This window comes from Pygocentrus nattereri, chromosome 7 (assembly GCF_015220715.1).
Source record: "Pygocentrus nattereri isolate fPygNat1 chromosome 7, fPygNat1.pri, whole genome shotgun sequence".
Classification (NCBI taxonomy): Eukaryota; Metazoa; Chordata; class Actinopteri; order Characiformes; family Serrasalmidae; genus Pygocentrus; species Pygocentrus nattereri.
The window spans coordinates 11,154,808-11,173,579 of NC_051217.1; the positions used below are offsets into that span (position 1 = coordinate 11,154,808).

Genomic DNA, 18,772 nt, shown 5'->3' on the forward strand with positions numbered 1-18,772 from the left:
ATAACACACCACACATTTTCAATGGGAGACAGATCTGGACTGCAGGCAGGCCAGTCTAGTACCCGCACTCTTTTACTATGAAGCCACGCTGTTGTAACACGTGCAGAATGTGGCTTGGCATTGTCTTGCTGAAATAAGCAGGGACGTCCCTGAAAAAGACGTTGCTTGGATGGCAGCATATGTTGCTCCAAAACCTGTATGTACCTTTTAGCATTAATGGTGCCTTCACAGATGTGCATGTTACTCATGCCATGGGCACTAACACACCCCCACACCATCAGAGATGCTGGCTTTTGAACTTTGCGCTGAAAACAATCTGGACAGTCCTTTTCCTCTTTGGCCCGGAGGACACGACGTCCATGATTTCCAAAAACAATTAGAAATGTGGACTCGTCAGAGCACAGGTGTTGTTGATATATGGCTTTCGATTTGCATGGCAGAGTTTTAACTTGCACTTGTAGATGGAGTGACGAACTGTGTTCACTGACAATGGTTTTCTGAAGTGTTCCTGAGCCCATGTGGTAATATCCGTTACAGAATGATGTCGTTTTTTTAATGCAGTGTCGCCTGAGGGATCGAAGGTCACGGACATTCAGTGTTGGTCTTCTGCCTTGCCACTTACTTGCAGAGATTTCTCCAGATTCTCTGAATCTTTTGATGATATTATAGACTGTAGATGATGAAATTCCTTGCAGTTGCACGTTGAGAAACATTGTTCTCAACAATGTTGTTCACCAAGTGGTGAACCTCACCCCATCCTTGCTTGTGAACGACTGAGCCTTTCAGGGATGCTGCCTGTAACCTTTTACATTAACCTGCTCACCTGTGGAATGTTCCATACAGGTGTTTTTTTGAGCCTTCCTCAACTTTCCCAGTCTTTTGTTGCCCCTGTCTCAACTTCTTTGGAATGTGTTGCAGGCATCAAATTCAAAATGAGTGAATATCTGCAAAAAACAATAAAGTTTATCCGTTTGAACATTAAATATCTTGTCTTTGTAGTGTATTCAGTTGAATATAGATTGAAAAGTATTCGCAAATCTTTGTATTCTGTTTTTATTTATGTTTTACACAACGTCCCAACTTCATTGGAATTGGGGTTGTAGATCAGCAGTCCTGATCTGAGAAGCTTCAGGAATACAGGCCATTGTTTGTACTTTCAAAAAAAGAGAAAACATTACGTTTTAGTCATTTTAATTTTTTGTAACGGAGTCCCAGTGATGTCATGTTTGTGAGAGTAACCGAGTCTGACATTTTGTGTGTTTGTTCACAGAGGCAGTCGAATGTGTCTCAGACGCTTTGCGACATCATCCGCATGAGTCGTGATCAGGCCAGTCTGCTGCAAGAGCCTACAGAGCTAGACCCTCTGCTCACTACGCTGGAGCTGTGAGTGTGTGTGTGAGTGAGTGTGAGTGAGTGTGAGTGAGTGTGAGTGAGTGTGAGTGAGTGTGAGTGAGTGTGAGTGAGTGTGAGTGTGTGTGTGTGTGTGTGTGTGTGTGTGTGTGAAAGAGATACTCGAATAGCAATAATCAGTTTGAAACTAACAGTCAAAAATGATACTCTCTCTTGTGTCTTTGTGTTTGTTAGCCAGCAGAGTGTGGAGGCCCTCTTAAAGAACATGTTCGAGGGAGAGAAGAGTGAAGTCTGCATCATAAATGGAACTCATGTTTTACTTACATTATTAGAGACAAGGAAACCTGGGTTTGTAACATAAACATGCAGTCTACTCATTTCTGAGCACAAGCACAAATTTCGTGTTTATCATCTTTAACCATTTGTTATGTAACAGAGTGGAGCTGATAGACCCAGCATCTCAGGGGTTGGAAAAGTCTTATACTGTAAACAACAGCATCTTATTGGGCATTCAGCCTTATCTAAAGCATTACCACAACCTCCTGCTGAACCCGCCTAAGGTAATACTCATTCTCCATGCTTCTGTTTTTAAGATGGTGTATTTGGGTATGTGTTTGGATCAGACTTTCTTCTCCTCACTTGTATAGAAGTGCAGTATGCTGACGACTTTGGGCATTTTAGAGGAGCCCTTTGGGAATGCTCGGCTGCATGCCTGCAGACTTGTGGCTGCACTGCTTAACACTACAGCTCCCAGAATCCACTATGAGCTCTGCCAGTTGGACATGGTCAACCTGATACTGGTGTGGCTTCTCTTCACATTGCTGCCTACATAATAACAATCACACCAACACTCACCATTTGTTCATTAAGTATTCAACTCTCTCACAAGTTTTAATTCCTTTCTCTTTCTCAATATCTAGGATCTGTTCTTTAAATTCACATGGAACAATTTCCTCCATGTTCAAGTGGAGCACTGTGTATCTGCCATTCTTCATCAAGTAGTGCAGGAGGGGACAGCACAGGACAGTCCTGAGCCAGAACAGCCAGAAAACAAAGACATAGCACACGCTTGCATTGAGGATATACAAAACTTGGACAAGTCCGACATGCTATCACACCAAGACCTGGTAAAGCATGTATGTCTGCCATCTCCTTAACTTGTGTTAGTTAAACAATTAACTGATTAACTGTTGACCAACAAGTACAATTATTCAACTTATTGTCCTATCGGTTAAAAAAACGTTTATTTAAAGTATGTATTCAGAATAGAAAAATTAAGTATAGGGGTATTATAGATTTTTCTTTCTGCAGTGAAAAAAAATCAGTGTATCCCTGCGGTTTGACGCTTTACTGCCAATGCTCCAAGTTTTGCCCCAAAGCCAAAATGTGCCCAAATTGGTGACATAACATTTGATGTTCAAACTAGATTTTGCCTTTGTTGAATCAAATAATGTCAACAGGCAAGTGTCAACTATGGACTTATTTGTGTCTTATTTGTGTATAATCAATAATAATCAGACACACAAAAGAAGTCCGTGGTATGTTTAACCCTCCTGCTATCTTTGGGGTTGATCTGAGCCCAACATCTCTCAATAAATGAACGACAATTTTTTTTCTCTTTACCTAATGTATTGAAGACAACTGGATCAACATAAAGTTAACACAATGATATGTTGTCAGTGTCCTATACATATTTTGTACGCATTGGTGCTTTTTGGGGCCAGTTCAACCCCAGGCTGTTTTAGCTGTATAAAACATGAAATATCAGGATTTACACACATTGGTTTTTGGTTGTTTTGAAAAGTACTGAGGTCACTATAACATTTAGTTTTATAATCTTTGAAAAACTTACCTCTGTTTTAGGGCCCTAAACAAACATAACCATTCCTGTAGTAGTGTGAGAACCACTTCATACTACATGGTGGAGGTGAAAACCTAATTCCCACCAGAACATTGATATTTCCTAGAGGATTCAGTTCCTTTGTCGCAGCCCTAATTAAGTATCTATATTCAGTCCAAGTTAAACTTTGTAAAGGCAGTACTCAGAATACAGTTCTGAGCTCTTTGAGGTTGGATGTTCATGATTGATGAGCTTAGCTGGACATGTGTACATTCATTTTGTGCAGGCTACTACATTCCATGGTCCATACAAGGTGCATTAATACAGAATTTAGTTGATTTGTCCATATATGTCCATATATAAGTATTTTCAATGGCTTCAAATGTCAGATTTTAGAACCAGATCTGTAACTTTTATCATAGATGTTTGGATGGGTTGTGTTATTGATTTTAGGCTTGCCAATTAACAGTTAATCACAGACTAATGACGGGCCTTTATCAGTCAAAGTTTTGCCTAAGTTTGCATCTCTAATACACAATTTTAAAAAGCATTGCTCATTGTTGTATTTCATATGTACATATGTTCATATTTCTTCTTGTATGTGCAGCTCTTTCAGAAGTGCAGGCTGGTCCAGAGAATACTAGATGCGTGGGAGGAAAATGACAAAACACAGTAAGTAACTTTAAATGTGTTTAAAAATGTTCGTATGCCATGTGGTTGTGTTTCTGTGTTAATGTTTGAGGGTAGAAACTACTGTTTGTGTGTTGCAGGGCCGAGGGGGGCATGAGGAGAGGGTACATGGGACATCTTACCAGGATAGCAAATGCTGTAGTGCAATGTGCAGAGAAAGAGCCAGCACAAGCTCACATCATGCAGCTTATAAACGGTACTCTCTTACATAATAATTCTGCTTCTTTGGGTTTTTGCAAAGAAAATTGCTCTTCATAATCTTACTGTGTTTGTCTGGCATCTGTGTTAGAATTACCTGAAGACTATAGAACACGCTGGCAAAACTTTGTGGATGAAACGCTAGCAGAAACCAACAAGAAGAATGCAGTGGACCTGGTAAGATTTCACAAAATATGATTAACCAGTGTCCATGTGCGTGAACACAGTGTTGTACTGCATATTTCAAGTTAGAACATTGGACAGTGTGAAATAAATCTGTGGCATCCTCATTACCTTCTGTATTTCAACTACTTGTTTATTTCGTTTTGTGTGTATGTCACATTTCAGGTATTTTCAGATTACCAGATCCAGCAAATGACAGCAAACTTTGTTGACCAATTTGGATTCAATGATGATGAGTTTGGAGAGCATGATGACAGTATCAAGTAACTTTGGCACTTATTTTTACTGATTTTTACTGATTTACTGACAAAAAAAGCTTTTTGTCTTTATATAGCTGTAAAACTATTGTCTGCAGCTGTACTGTCTTCTGTGTAGACTGGATTTTAGGTAGTTATGTTTCTGTTTATGTTTCTCTTTCAGTGCAACATTCAGTCGAATTGCAGGAATCAACTGTAGCCTGGTGGATGAGGGCGTGAGTCTTTTTTTTTTTTTTTTTTTTTTTATAAACTTCTAGCTGTCTTAAATTCCCTAATTTCTTTCCTCCTCTATCCTCTCTCTCCTTCTCTTTCTGGCATTGATGCACTGAAATGAATATTCTTCATCGAAATACTGAAATACACATGGTGTGGAAAATGGAAAAAGCTGATAGTTGGAATGATGTCTTTTAAAACCTGCAATGATGAGGTCCTTGGATGTTGTACCCCCCACTAAAACCTAGCATGAGCACTGATTACCAAAGCGTTTCTACAGTGGCAAAATCTGTGAAATAGTCCCTCATGGCTGACGTTTTCCCTGCTTAAACTGTTTAAATATGATTGGGCTGACCATCATATGAGGAGAAGAGGAAACAAATTGTGGTTTTAGTTACCTTTTCCTCATTTTCATGTTTTGTCCTGTACCAGCCCACTCCTGGAGCCTTTGAAGCTTGCGGTAAGGAGAAAATTCGGCAATTTGATGATGCTGATGAGGAGGAAGATATTTGGGAGGACAAAGAAATCAACTATGCAACACAAGTGAAATCTAGAACTAGGTAAGTAATTAATTCACTTGCTCATATACACAGAACTATGAGTTTATGCGCACAAACACACACACTCACAGACACAGACACACACACACACACACGCATGCACGTGTACAAAGACAGTCTCAGATGCTGGTGCTGAGTACTATGCAACATTCTTCGGCAGGTTTGGGGTAACATCAAGCACCCTAAAGAGTGAGGGTGAGGGTGGAGCTCGAAGGCGTCTGGGCTCACCTGACTTGGAGCGATTTCCAGAGCCTAAGCAGATCCCAGACAACAACCAGGGCCAGGAAGTGGGCACACAAGCAAGCTCCCCACAGAGTGAGACTCGTACTCAGTTTCAGCAGAACTGTTGTTCAAGATCACAGTACATTATGTGATGTATTTTATGTATGTATTTATTCCTATGGCTGATTTCTTGTAGGTCCAGGCTGGGTGGCGAGTTTTGAAGATGACTTTAACTTTAAGGCTGATTTTGCAAGCGTTGCTATAGACACAGGTTCTGGGGTGTGGGGTAGCTCAACAGCTCAGCTGAGTGACAGTGAGGAGAAGGGCTGGGCCACCTTCACTGACTTTCAGCCTTTCTGCTGGTGAGTATGTCTATGGAGAAAACCTCTCTGTATGATTTTCTTTAAAAATAATATGTAATTCATGGTGTGGTCATTCTGTAGCTCTGACACTGGACCCAGATGCAGCTCTCCAGTAGACTCAGAAATTCAAGGAACACAAAACCAAGACAAAGATGGTGAGTACTCCTTCTCAGAATTAGTCTACAGTGAAATTATTGCATATTTTAAAGCTGAATAGTGCAAATAATGTTGTAATGTATAGTGTATGTTCACATATGTTTCAGTGAAGGGCTCAGCTGCGTGTGTGTGGAGTGTGTGCGGATCGAGGAAGGCTCCTCTGGTGGCGTCTGACAGCAGCTCTAGCGGTTCCGATAGCGAGGAAGAGGAGGAGAGAAGTGAGATTGTCCTGGATAAGATTACTACAGGCAAAGAGACTGGCAAAATCACAATGGAAGCCAAAAATGAGAAGGCACTCTTTACCAGGTAGACACACACACAATGCCAAGATGCTTTACAGATGCTTTACACTTTTTTTTCTTAAGCTGTTAGTCTGATCAGTCTGATTGGCAAGGCCCTACAAGCTTGAAGTAGACAGATCTTTAAACAGTTTATACAGTGGTGGCTTTTTTGTGTATGTTGTCATGTTACTCATAGGCGTGATTCATGCTGGGCTTACACTACCAAATGTATACACTGACTTGCCCCTTCTGACAAATTTCAAAGTGATTTTAAAGGTCGGGAGCTCTGACAGCACAAATGATCTGGTGATGTGAGAAGAGAAATTAATCGATCTTTAGCCCTTCGATTGAGCTTCAGAGTGATTGGAGGCCCTCCAACTTTAAAATGCTCATGAGTCATGTAGTGCATAATGGTCAGCAAAGTACCCAACAATGTGCTGGAGTTCACTGTCCACTGTATTAGACACACCTGCGTTGTTGGTCCACCCTATAGATGTAAAGTTGTAGACAACAGCTCATCTCTTGCTGTACAATATGAGCTAATCATACTCTAGTCCTTCATTGGTCACAGGATGCTGTCCATAGGACACTGTTGACTGGATGTTTTTGTTTAGTGGACTATTCAGTCCAGCAGTGACACTGAGGTGTTTAAAGACATCAGCAGCACTGCTGTATCTGATCCACTTGTACCTGCACAACACAAACTAACACACCAGTGTTAGTGCAGTGCAGTGCTGAGAATGATCCACCACCCGAATAGTACCTGCTCTTTGAGGGTCCAGGGGGGTCCTGACCACTGAAGAAAATGGTAAAATGAGGCTAACAAAGTATGCAGAGAAACAGATGGACCACAGTCTGTAATAGTAGAACTACAAAGTGCACCTATACAGTAAGTGGAGCTGATAAAATGGACAATGAGCATAGAAACAAGGAGGTGGTCATAATGTTATGCCTGATCAGTGTATATATGTTGTGAATGTAACCTTGTAGTGTGATTGTGGGGAACACTGTTCCAAACAAAATATAGAAGACGTTCCTGATGAACTGTTTTTATTTCGGAACGTTTCAGTGAAGCTGATGCCAAAACATCAAGTGGCATGACAGCAGGCACTACGATGTCCATCACAGATACTCCTCCCCCTAAGGAGCAGAAAGCAGACTAAAGGTGATTTATAAATGCAATGAGTGTAAGTTCATCATAAATGCATATACATATTCAGTTCATCTCATACAAATATCTCTCTCTCTCTCTGTCTCTCTCTTTCTCTCTAGGCAAAAACCCAAATACTAATGACCAAGTGTGACAAAAGCTGTCAGTATTTCAGAGCCACCTCAGTGTTCTTGTGTATCAGCTCCACTTGTGAAATATCTAATGCCTTGTTTTCACATTTTCCCAGAGCCCCCAAGTTTCTTTTAGTCCAGCTTCAAGTCAAGCCTCTTTGAAATCTGACCTATTGCATAGCAGCTGCTAGCCTGAATGCATTCGTGCCAGGCAAATGCAGGTTTAGGATTCTTCCATTTGCTGTCAATATTGCTATGTTGCGAGCAGTATAGCAATGTTGCTAAGGGCAGCTTACCACAGCTGTGACACATTCAATTCGCAGTCCTCGAGTGGCCAGCCACTACTTTTATCCTCCTCCCTTTTTTCCCGAGCCAAGCTAACTAGTGCACTTCCAATCCAGAACACCAGTGGAAATAAGGCAAAAGGGTGTGGTTTTACTTCAGCTTAAGTCAAATCCTCACAAGCTCCTTCAGGATTTTCTTGCACTTCTGCTGTCCCTATTAGCCACTTAAATGAAATTTTATTTGGTGCATTGTTACAACCTAAACAAACCTCCACAAGAACTAGATAAGTGACATCTGGCCTCTTCCTTAGAACAGATAGGTACATTTTCCACTAAAACTCTGTGGGCCAGCTCCTTCCACTACTTTGTGTGTGTGCGTGTGTGCACGAAAGAGTGAGTTGTAGAAGACATTTTGGATAGACTATGAAGTTTACTCAGTTTAGAATGCTGTGTCTATAATGCAATAAGGTTGCATTCTGTAGCGAGTATTAGGAATTGCATTACATAATAAGTTTTTTTTTTTTTTTTTTTTTTCCCCCCCAGTAGATGATAGCATCACTGTTTACCCATAAGTGTGTGTGTGTGTGTGTGTGTGTGTGTGTGTGTATTTATTTATTTATTGCAGGTCCTTTCTGGATCTATATCTGGTCAGGTCCATTGGCTCAGTGTTTAATTTCATAATTGTCTATTCTGTCTTAATCATTGTCTCAGAGATTTCAACTTACACAGAATTCTTATTTGCAACACAATTCTCAATTACTTGCATCCAAAAAAATCCTTTTCATGCTGTGTCTCACATATGCATTCACACACAGAATAGCTGGAGGATACAAGGGTATGTATGTGTATGTAGTTGCAGCTTGTTTGCTCAGGTATGATGATGATGATGATGATGTGTATCTTTCTTGGCTCTTAAAGACTTGTGTCAAACATTGCATACTTTCTCTATTCAGTTACTTCGGATACTATTTTCAAAGTAGTATTTTAAAGGTTGCACATTTATATCATTAGTAAATAGATTGATTTAATATCAATGATAAACATGCTAATTGCAATTCTGAATTACTGAATTCACATTGTCAGGCTAAGAATGTGGATTTTAATTGAAAATTCACAACCTGTAGAGCCTAATATATTGAGACTGACATTTGCAAATTTTAAATGGTAGATAAAAATACCATGTTATGTAAGTCAATTTTGTTTATTATAATGTCTTGTATTGTTGACATTCATCTGCAGCCTGTAAGTTGAAAGGTAAATAATTGAAACAATTGTGAAAATACATATTTCAAGCACTTCCTGCATATCCAGTTTGTAAATGTCAAGAAGGATTACAGTCTTTTGAAGTAATATTTGGGAAAGATTGAAGACTGAAGAGAAAGAACAAACAGAAATATGCCACTGACACATATTGACTGACCCTTGCTTTAGGTATGCCTTTTCCATGGCAGGTATTAGTAATTACTGTGTGATTGTTGCTTCTATTTTGTTGTGTATGTTACTTAACATACAGTATATATATATTTTTTATGAGGAGTTACTTGCAAAATACAAAGCTTTGGTGTGTATGAGAATTTAGAGGCAATAACAAAGTTTGAGTGCTTTAGCTGTTCTGAAAGTTTTCCTCTAGCTTTGCTTTCACGACTGTCAAACACACTGCATTCTCTGTTAAATGACTTGATACTTGATTGTGTACATGCAAATTCACTCTACCAGAAGCTCAGTCCTTGCGTTTAGATTTTTTGCACTTTTGAAAACTTGATTTTTGATACCAAAAGCTGTACGATGATGATGGTGATGATAATGATGGTGACAATGACGGAGCTTTTTCACTGTGTTATGCTACTATGTACATGGTTGAAAGTTTTGAAACACTTTATTTTGTAATTAATATGCAGGTGTGAGTGAGTGTCTAACAGAAGGTGTGGTCCATCAAACCCAGGCCTTGTGTTTGAATGTATCTTCTTTTTTTATGATTTTTTTTCTGAATTTATCAATATATTTTGCCAAAGTCTCAAACTGGTCTCAAATTTAAACAAAATAATTTCTTGATTTAAAAAACAAATCAATCTCCTTTCTTTTTTTTTCTTTTTTCCTTTTTGCTGGAAAACAGGGTTACATTTTCTTCCCTTAGACGCCTTTATGCCCTTCCACAGCATTAGAGTAAGATTCTTTTCCTGTACTGTATGCCTCTACAGTAACTCAACTGCCTTCTGGTCAGTGTCTATGCCGCTATAGTCTGTATTCTCTCTTTATCCTGTCTTCCAAGTGCACATACTAGTTAACCACTCGCTCACTCTGTACTTTTCTTCCTCTTCATGTAGAATTTGCTTATTAAAATATTTATTTTTTCCTTGTCATTGCTCAGTGACGTGCAGAAGCACACAGATGGTAGCAAAAGCCTTCACATTCCTGTTTGTTTTTTCCCCCCCAAAATCATTATAACACCTGATGAAACAAACTTTGTGACGATGGCAATTTAATAGTCAGAAAAGATCATTTCTTACTGCAGTCAAATAAATACACACACCACCTAATTGAACTAGTTTAACTATCAAACATATAATAGTCAATCTTTATAAATGAAAAAGATACAATAATGAACCAATATTAATTATTATTAGTTCAACTGAACACAATTTAACCATGTAAATTGTTATTACACAGTAATAATGTTTCTTGTAGCTTCAGCTGTTCCACTTTGAAAGTGCAGCTGTGAAACTAATCATTTTGATTCTTAAATCTATTTAGGTCCGGCTTTATTTTAGGTGTGATTAATGCTAGTGTGCTCACTTGTTTTGTAACTGTCATGGTATTAGATTTCATCACACTTTAGTTATCCCTGAGTATACTTACCAGGTCTGTGATTGACTGTCTGAACTGCATATTCATACAAACACCTAATTTAAAGTTGGACTAATGTTTATGTAAACATGTATACAGGACACTAAAGCATATGTCATTATCTGGTCCAGTATTGTATGGTATCTACTGCCTTCAGCATCTGTGTATTTGTGTCAGTCTGGACTACAGGTCATCATACAGTCAAATGCCTTTTGTATTTGTAAACTGATGCTGGTGGTTTCTTTTTTGTATAAATGCAATACTGTACCTGTTATTTTTTGTTGACTCTAGGCTTCAAATTCAAATATCAAACCAATAAACATTTTAGATGTGTCTAAATGTCAGCTCTTATTTTCTTTCAGTGAACAAGAACAACAAAAATAAGCATTTAAGAACATCTGCTTTTAACTTAGACATCAACCTCAATTATCAAAATGTTTTATTTCTCCACACTTCTATTAACTCTGTGATCTGCACATCATTTACTATGAATATGATATTTTGGTACATGATAATATAATGTGCTTTGTTATAACTGTGCTTAAATCCTGAGGCGCCCACGTTTTTGACTGCTGTTTGTTGCTCAGTTTTTGCAGAAAAAATATCATATGTAGTTGTTAGAATCTGTAATCACAACACATTTTCCCTCCATTCCATGATGTATTTCTGAGTGAAACATAATATCAGGGAGGGTCTCTGAGCCAACTGAGCATTTCACTCAATAATAGGTGGGGATGGTGGGAAGGGAAGGCGAAACATGATATTCCTGGATAATTTTGTTTTTCCTCGCTTGCTGGGGCACAGTGATGTAGACGAAAATCAAAAGAGCCAGGCTAAAGTCATTGTATTTTGATTGAAAGTGACAGGAAAACAAGAATTGTGTCTTTTAACTGATAAGATGCATTATATTAATATGATCAGACACATGAACTAATGGAGCTCATTTTAAGGAAGATTTTATATAGATATATAATTGAAATGTTGCTACTTTGTTTCAGATAGCTTTAGACCCCATACAGACAGTACTATCTCCCATTAGGCCCATCATAATTCACACTGCCTTTCTGATCATATTGTGTATGTTGTCAGTACTGAAAGAATACTGACTGGCTGCATGACTCATTGCACTGAAAAAAGGGCTGACTTGATTTAAATGTGTACATTGGTTACACATGAATGTTTTTCTTTTTCTTTTTATTTGTTTATTTTTGTCAAGAATTGAGTTGACAATATATTTTCATGTGGAGCTTATGTAAAGATTTGAACCAGGGACAGTCAGCGTTTTTTTCAGTGTAGAAAGAAAGCACAGCTACTCTTGTTGAATTGGATTCATGCTGGGCAATGTGTGTAATAGGGAATGAAAAATAGGGAGACTGTAAATTCCTGGGTGGGCCTTAACACCCCTATTTTAATTACAAAGCTAGAGGCAGTTGCCCATCCAGTAGGGGGGGTTCTGGATCGTTTAGACAAAGGGACAACTAGAGGATGTGGTTTACATTGGTGACTATAAGTTCATCATTCAGACGCGTTTATTAAACTTCTTTTCTGTGACAAAGTCTTCACTTCTGTTTCTTCGAAGAACCCAACGCTTGCCAGCAGAAGTCAACAATAGTTTCTTGCAGTATTTTTAAATAGCATTTTAAAGTAGCATTTTTGTGTGTTGCAATTGATCAACTTCAGTAAAAAGCATCATAATGCATGCATTGTATTGTGAAAATGTAACATATTGTGATGACATTTTTGCTGTATCACCCACACCTAATTTCCATGAATAATCATATAAAATTGACCATTTTCTAACATAAGTTGTATGTTTTAACATTTCATTAGAAACACTCATAATAGCCTTTTTCAGTTGTTAAAGCTAATCTTTTAGTGCTATGATATTCATCAGTAGGAGTGTAGGAGCATAGCTATTTTAATTGATTCTCACAACAGAACAGTTGTATTTATTAAGTTTTCATTTATATTCAAATATATTATCAAACTTGTGCTTAAAGTGTTACAACAGTTTTTATTCACCATATTTCTCAGCAGTGTGAGAGACCGGATCCAGTTACACTCTGAATTCATGACTGTCCATTACAATGGTATGAGTGGCATTTCATCATTACAAGCAGATTCACAAACCAAAGCTAAGATACATGGAGGATAATGTTAAGTATTTACTTCATGGAACGTGTTGCTGAGATTTGTATCTAAATTCAAGTGAAACATTCTGAGCCCTTTTCCAACTACAGCAATGTGAAAATATTTAAAATAATAAAATGTGTTGCAAAACCAATAAACAACAACAAAAAAAGTGCAGAAGCCCACTGTGTAATTTCTGCTGTACAGTGTGTAAAGAGAAGGGGATGGGCATGGAAGACAACAGTGCTCCTAGAGGACAAGAAACCACACTCCAGTAGGGAGGGGCGTCCGAATAGGAAGAGGCATGTGTTGGGTTGGGGGTGGGCTTCACTGGTGTGAGTGTGTGTGTGTGTGTGTGTGTGTGTGTGTGTGTGTGTGTGTGTGTGTGTGTGTGTGTGTGTGTGTGTGTGTGTGTGTGTGTGTGTGTAAATATTTTCTCAGCGCTGGTGGAACCTGTCTGTCTGCTTTGTTAGAGAGCGAGTGAGAGGACACAGCCTGAGGTGGAGAAGAAAAGCAGCCAGAAACAGTGTCAGTGCGCACTAGACTGAGGTATGTGAGGCACAGGGAGCTTTTACTCTGCATTTTGTTCAGAGTTGACACTGCAGCTGGACTTGATGTGGACTGAAACGGAGTGTGAGAGTGAGGGACTGGCGTGTGTGTAGATCTCTCAAACCATGAAAGCATGTCTGTGGGTGAAAATGTGAGAGGCTGCTTTTGTAGTTTGGGCGAGAGAGCTTGAGCTTGAATGACTGAATCTTTGAGAGAGAGAGCGTTCCTCTCATGGATGAGCTTCTGCGGCTATGGGGGGATGTCAGAGTTATAATGGCTCCGGGGACGAGGCCTCAACGACTACAGCGAACTACAGCGACATCAGCATACTTAAACTGTGAGTATGAACCTCTCTCTCTGACATACTAGCAGCAGACAGGCAGTAAATGTGGCAGAAAGAATGCACATGGCAGACAGATGGCTGTTGGAAAGATAAGGGCCAACATACCTTTAGAGAGAGAGAGGGAATGAGTGAGAGATATAGAAAGTAAAGCAGAGCTTCTGTCAAGTGGGAGCGTTAAAGGGCCCATATCTTACATTTTTTCTGGTATTTTATTTCCACTCATGTGTTGTTTCCTGTACCAAAGAGTCATACGTTTCTTATGACGGATTTTCAACCTCTCTTATCCTCTTACCCAAAAACAGACTGTTTTTGTTACTGTGCCTTTAAGGGAGAATTCCACCAAAAGTTAATAGCTATGGGGTGTAAGCAAAGTCATTCAGAGTGATCTGATGTGAGATGGTTTATTGTAAAGAAACTTAGTGACTCAGACTTCTTTACAGTGGTGGTGATATGAACCTGGGTCTACAACACAAGTCATTTTATTAACTACCCGAAATGACCAGTGAACCTATGCATGTCTGAGTTTTTATATGTAATGTTGGTAAACAGAAAAGGTAAAACTGGTATATCTGGTAAAAGACACTTTATTTTGGGTACTGTTTTTCCTAACACTCTGTATGTACCTCTCCGTCATGAATAACTGTTTAAAAAAAATACAGTTCAGGCCAAAAAACACATAAAAGCTTCACAAACAATGTCTAAAGCATCAGACAGAATATTTGCAACCTATTTAATTTAATCTAGTAGCTTTCAGTGAGGGAGCTTTTAGAGGCATTAAACTCTTCAGACTTCTGGTTCCTATCACCACCACTGTGAACAATTCTGACTCGCAAGTTTAATCAAAGCATTCTGAATGACTTTATTTGCATCCTAACCATGCAATTATGCAGAATGTTTGAAAATTGCCCTTTAACTACCCTTTCTGTATATGACCTCTTTTTTCATTGGCTGCTTTATATTGTTCAAAAAGCAGTCCAAATAATAGGCGATGTTAAACTGCTGTAGGCTGAATAGGTGATGTAAGGAAATGTGTATCGTATGAAACTCTTAACAATGTTCATATTCTATAGCAATCTCTTTAAAACAAAAAGTAAGAAAAACGCAGGTATTCATGATGTGGGTCTTTTAGAGAGATATCTGATATTATGTCTTCAAGCAGGTCTCTGCCACTACAAACTGAACAAAGATATAGATACATAATGGAATGGAATGAAAGTTCTGTTTAGAGAGTATTTATGTCCTTTAGTGAAAACACTAGCCATTCTCTGTGCAGCACCTGTTTATGGGTAAACATGTCTTTGTGTATTTACATACTGCGTCTAGAACAGGAAGAGAGAGAGAAAATATAAACAGAAGATGGTTATAAAGGTAGAAAAATGCTTGTATGTAGTTAAATTTTTTTATTATTTGAATCAAAGTGTTTTAGTGCATTTCATCAGAACAGTATGGGCACTTCAATGAAACACTGTTCATATCTGCCATCCTGACCTGATGTTTAAATGTTTAGCAGATGAATGAATGGGTTAATCATACCAAAAGCTGGTGCTGCATTCAAGCATTCTACATCAGAGCAACTCATTTACCCCAAACTGCTTCAACATGGTGCTGTGCTTTCACAAACCTCCATTCTTCTCAAACAAATCTCTAAAAACATCAGCTGAAATCTACAACCTATGATAAGGTGGGGGCCTCCACCCCCATGCTCATTTCCTCATGTTTGGCTTCTCCATCCATCCAAAGTTTCTCTTTTTGTCTGCACTCAGCTTTGATCTGACAAGACAGTCGATGCTTTGGGAGCCTCAGACATGCAGAACCTGCACTCTTAAAAGTGGTTCACTGAGCAGTGCTACAGAAGAACCTCTATTAGTCCCCTAGAGAACTACGTTCAAAAAAGAGATTTGTGAATGTGAAGAGCCATCACATAATGTAGAAGTTCTGTAGACATTTAATTAGAACATTGGAACCTTTCCATTATATGGAGGGCCTTTAAAGCCCTGCGATGGACTGGCGACCTGTCCAGGGTGTATCCTGCCTTCCGCCCGAAGACTGCTGGGATAGGCTCCAGCATCCCTCCGCGACCCTGACGGAGAAGCGGCTTAGAAAATGGATGGATGGATGGATGGAGGGCCTTTAAATTTAAAGCGGTTCTTCACATTCACATATCTTATTTACAAAAAACAGTTCCTTAAAGAACCATTAATAGAACTTGTTCTTCTGTGGCACAGAATAAAGAATGTTTTTTGGCACATTTAGTGTTGAGTGGACTCAGAAATGCAGAAATGACCACAAACTGCGGGTTCGGTGCAAAACTCAGACCAGAAAAAGGCACAAAATTCTATTAAATTTACATTTAAAGCCGTTTTGCTGATACGAAAACTAACATTAGATTAAATACAGCAAGATTCAAATATCTGTGATCTCATTAGTACTATTATGTATTACACTAATGGGAGTATTAATGATGCATAATGTACCCTACCCCTCTGGCAAGAAATATGAAGATGAAAGGGGTAATGTGACCACTCTAAATTGTGTAAACTTCCTGAAAAGTCCAGTGATGTTCATTTTTAGATATCTTTACTGGCTTAGAATTTATGACATATGTTTTATAACACATACTTTATGTCCCTTCCATTGTCAGTAAGCCACAGTCTGATACGTCTGTCAGTCATACTCCACATTCGGAGGTGCCTTTCTAATGTAGTGCTAGCACACTGCATTATTTAAATGGTCCATATTGCTCCACATTCAAATGCGGTGGTACACCATATTGTTGGAAAATGTCTGGAAACTATTGATGGCCTTTATTAACATGTTCAGGTGTATGTTGGCATTCAGATTCTTCTCTGTAGATACTGGATGGATCAATTCAAGATGATGGTAACATACAGTCACCATCCAACGCATGTTGAAGGCTTCACATCATTATGTCATAACACTTCATGTTATATTCTTTATGTTCAGAGGTAAAGAGAAAAGAAAACTAATCTGTGTTATAACCTTTTCATAAAATTTTGCTTTAAATATCTTACTTTTTACCACATTAGTATTTATTTGTATGAACTGTAATTTTAATTAGTGCTTTTACTAGATTTACTCTTCGGGGCACACTGGTCCAAAAGTCTTGTAGTGCTAGTTAAGGTCATTACTGGTAGAGAGAGTGGTTATGTGTTGCTTGCTCTGCCGATAAATAATGATCTTTGTATTATGAGGCCTCTGGAAAACTCAGCCCAGATAGTTTTTAACATTTCTATGATGCACAGGACAGCAGTTCTTAAGGGAGATGGGCCGTAAGGAACATGGGAAATGTGACCAAGCTTGCTTACCAGCCTAAGGATTAAACCTAAGACAAATACAGGATGTTTTACTTAAAGGCATCTCTCTCTCTCTCACTCTCTCACTCTCTCACTCTCTCTCACTTTTGTTTGTTTATAGAGCAGAGTAGTTCATTGTAAATTAAATAGTGATCAATCCTGAGAAATGTATAGAAATTCTGTCAAGTTTAGTATGCATCATCATGTGTCAGTCAGCCCTGCCCCCTACTTTTTATACATTGCCTGCATCTAATAATAATGCTACTGTCAATATATCTAAGATGTAGGCCTGTTATTCAGTCATTAAAGAAATGGTTATCTGATTTATGCAGTTTTCCACTTGATTAATTTCCTTCTTTACTGTGTGTCGGACTGCTGCTTTTGAACAGTCGACAGCTTTTCAAAAGACATTTTGTCCTTTTTATATTGTGCACAGTAAGTCATACTGTGTGCTAAATCACATCTCCATGACCTCAGTGAAGTCTTCAGTGCAGTTTGAGTTTTTTTCTTTTTTCTTTTCTTTATGGAAAAGATTTACGTGTCTATTGACTTCTAGTGTTTTTCTTAGCAACGTTTGCCTTGTAGCTCCTGCGTTAAACAAAAAAATAGTGACACCAAACATCTCTTGGCTGATTGACTACATCTGGGGTAGGTGGAAAATTGTGTAAATTAGAATTTTTGCTGAACCATTCCTTTAATCTTAAAGGGATCATACACTACATTTTTCTTGTATTACATTTTCCCCCTTTAGACCCACTCTTTTTTTTTTTTTTTTTTTTAAAACCACCATTTGTGTGGTTTTAAAAAAGGTCATAAATAATTTTTACCATTACCTTTTTCCAGGCTCACGTTATCCCTTAGAATTAAAAAGCCTGTTTTTGTTATTGTGCCTTCAAGACTGATACGGAATGAGCTCTGTTCTGATTGGCACTCCTGAAACGCTGTTTTGAAACACTCCTTATATCCTCAGTGTGATTGGGTGGAGGAACTATTTTTGTAGTTGGATGTACCTGAGTTCCTGTGAGATCACAGAAACAGTGATTTCAAAACAGACTGTATAGGTTTCATATATGGACAGTGTGGATTGGGTAGTGAATGGTACATTTTGTAACTCTAGCAGTGTTTACAAATTCGTATTTAAATGATGGCGAACTTTGGTTCTTGTGACGTGTAAGTTATGTAGTTATAATTGAGAAATTGTAATACAGGGTTCACTGACTCATTTACTGGGCTACTCTTTGTATAGAAGCAAACTGTATCTGTACTTAAAAAAAAATAAAGAACATAAGTATGTTATATAGTTATATTTTTAGTCATTACAACATAATACTGAGTAAAATAGCACATATTGGACATGCTCTTAAAGTTATGAACCTAACATCTATTCATTAATTTAATTTCAGCTGCTTACATTACGAGGAAACAGGAACAACATGCGGGGTAACATCCCTGTTTTTGTACTCTTACTCACATACATACACAGGACAGAGACTACAACATGACGTGCTTGCTTTATCAGTCAGGACAAGGCCATCCATGTCCAGCCTCCTGCACACACGCAATTCTTTCTCATGAACGATTGGTCATTTCAAGGTTTGACGTGGAGGTCAGCTCTAATGTTATCAGGACTTTCACTCTGTGCGTAAACACCACGTTAAGGCATTCCTGTCTGTTCATCTACAGAGTGTGACGCTGCCTGTTTGCATGCAGGAAAA

The 18,772-nt window shown here is 38.5% G+C and overlaps 1 protein-coding gene across 2 annotated transcripts in view; it reads left to right on the plus strand.

The window, feature by feature from the left end:
• ppp6r2b (protein phosphatase 6, regulatory subunit 2b) overlaps window positions 1-18,772 on the plus strand; it is a 36,396-nt gene that overhangs the window by 9,321 nt on the left and 8,303 nt on the right. Inside the window, exons 7-23 of one of the 2 annotated variants that reach the window (XM_017715228.2) lie at window positions 1,271-1,383; window positions 1,585-1,698; window positions 1,787-1,910; window positions 1,998-2,150; window positions 2,271-2,486; window positions 3,798-3,862; window positions 3,961-4,076; window positions 4,170-4,255; window positions 4,427-4,524; window positions 4,682-4,733; window positions 5,164-5,291; window positions 5,452-5,606; window positions 5,710-5,875; window positions 5,957-6,030; window positions 6,139-6,337; window positions 7,382-7,477; window positions 7,585-11,060. In XM_017715228.2, the coding sequence (XP_017570717.1) occupies window positions 1,271-1,383; window positions 1,585-1,698; window positions 1,787-1,910; window positions 1,998-2,150; window positions 2,271-2,486; window positions 3,798-3,862; window positions 3,961-4,076; window positions 4,170-4,255; window positions 4,427-4,524; window positions 4,682-4,733; window positions 5,164-5,291; window positions 5,452-5,606; window positions 5,710-5,875; window positions 5,957-6,030; window positions 6,139-6,337; window positions 7,382-7,475 (1,953 nt within the window). In that variant the 3' untranslated portion in view covers window positions 7,476-7,477; window positions 7,585-11,060. Of the gene's footprint in view, window positions 1-1,270; window positions 1,384-1,584; window positions 1,699-1,786; window positions 1,911-1,997; window positions 2,151-2,270; window positions 2,487-3,797; window positions 3,863-3,960; window positions 4,077-4,169; window positions 4,256-4,426; window positions 4,525-4,681; window positions 4,734-5,163; window positions 5,292-5,451; window positions 5,607-5,709; window positions 5,876-5,956; window positions 6,031-6,138; window positions 6,338-7,381; window positions 7,478-7,584; window positions 11,061-18,772 lie in introns of those variants that run through there. The other variant, XM_037540217.1, reaches the window with a different exon arrangement.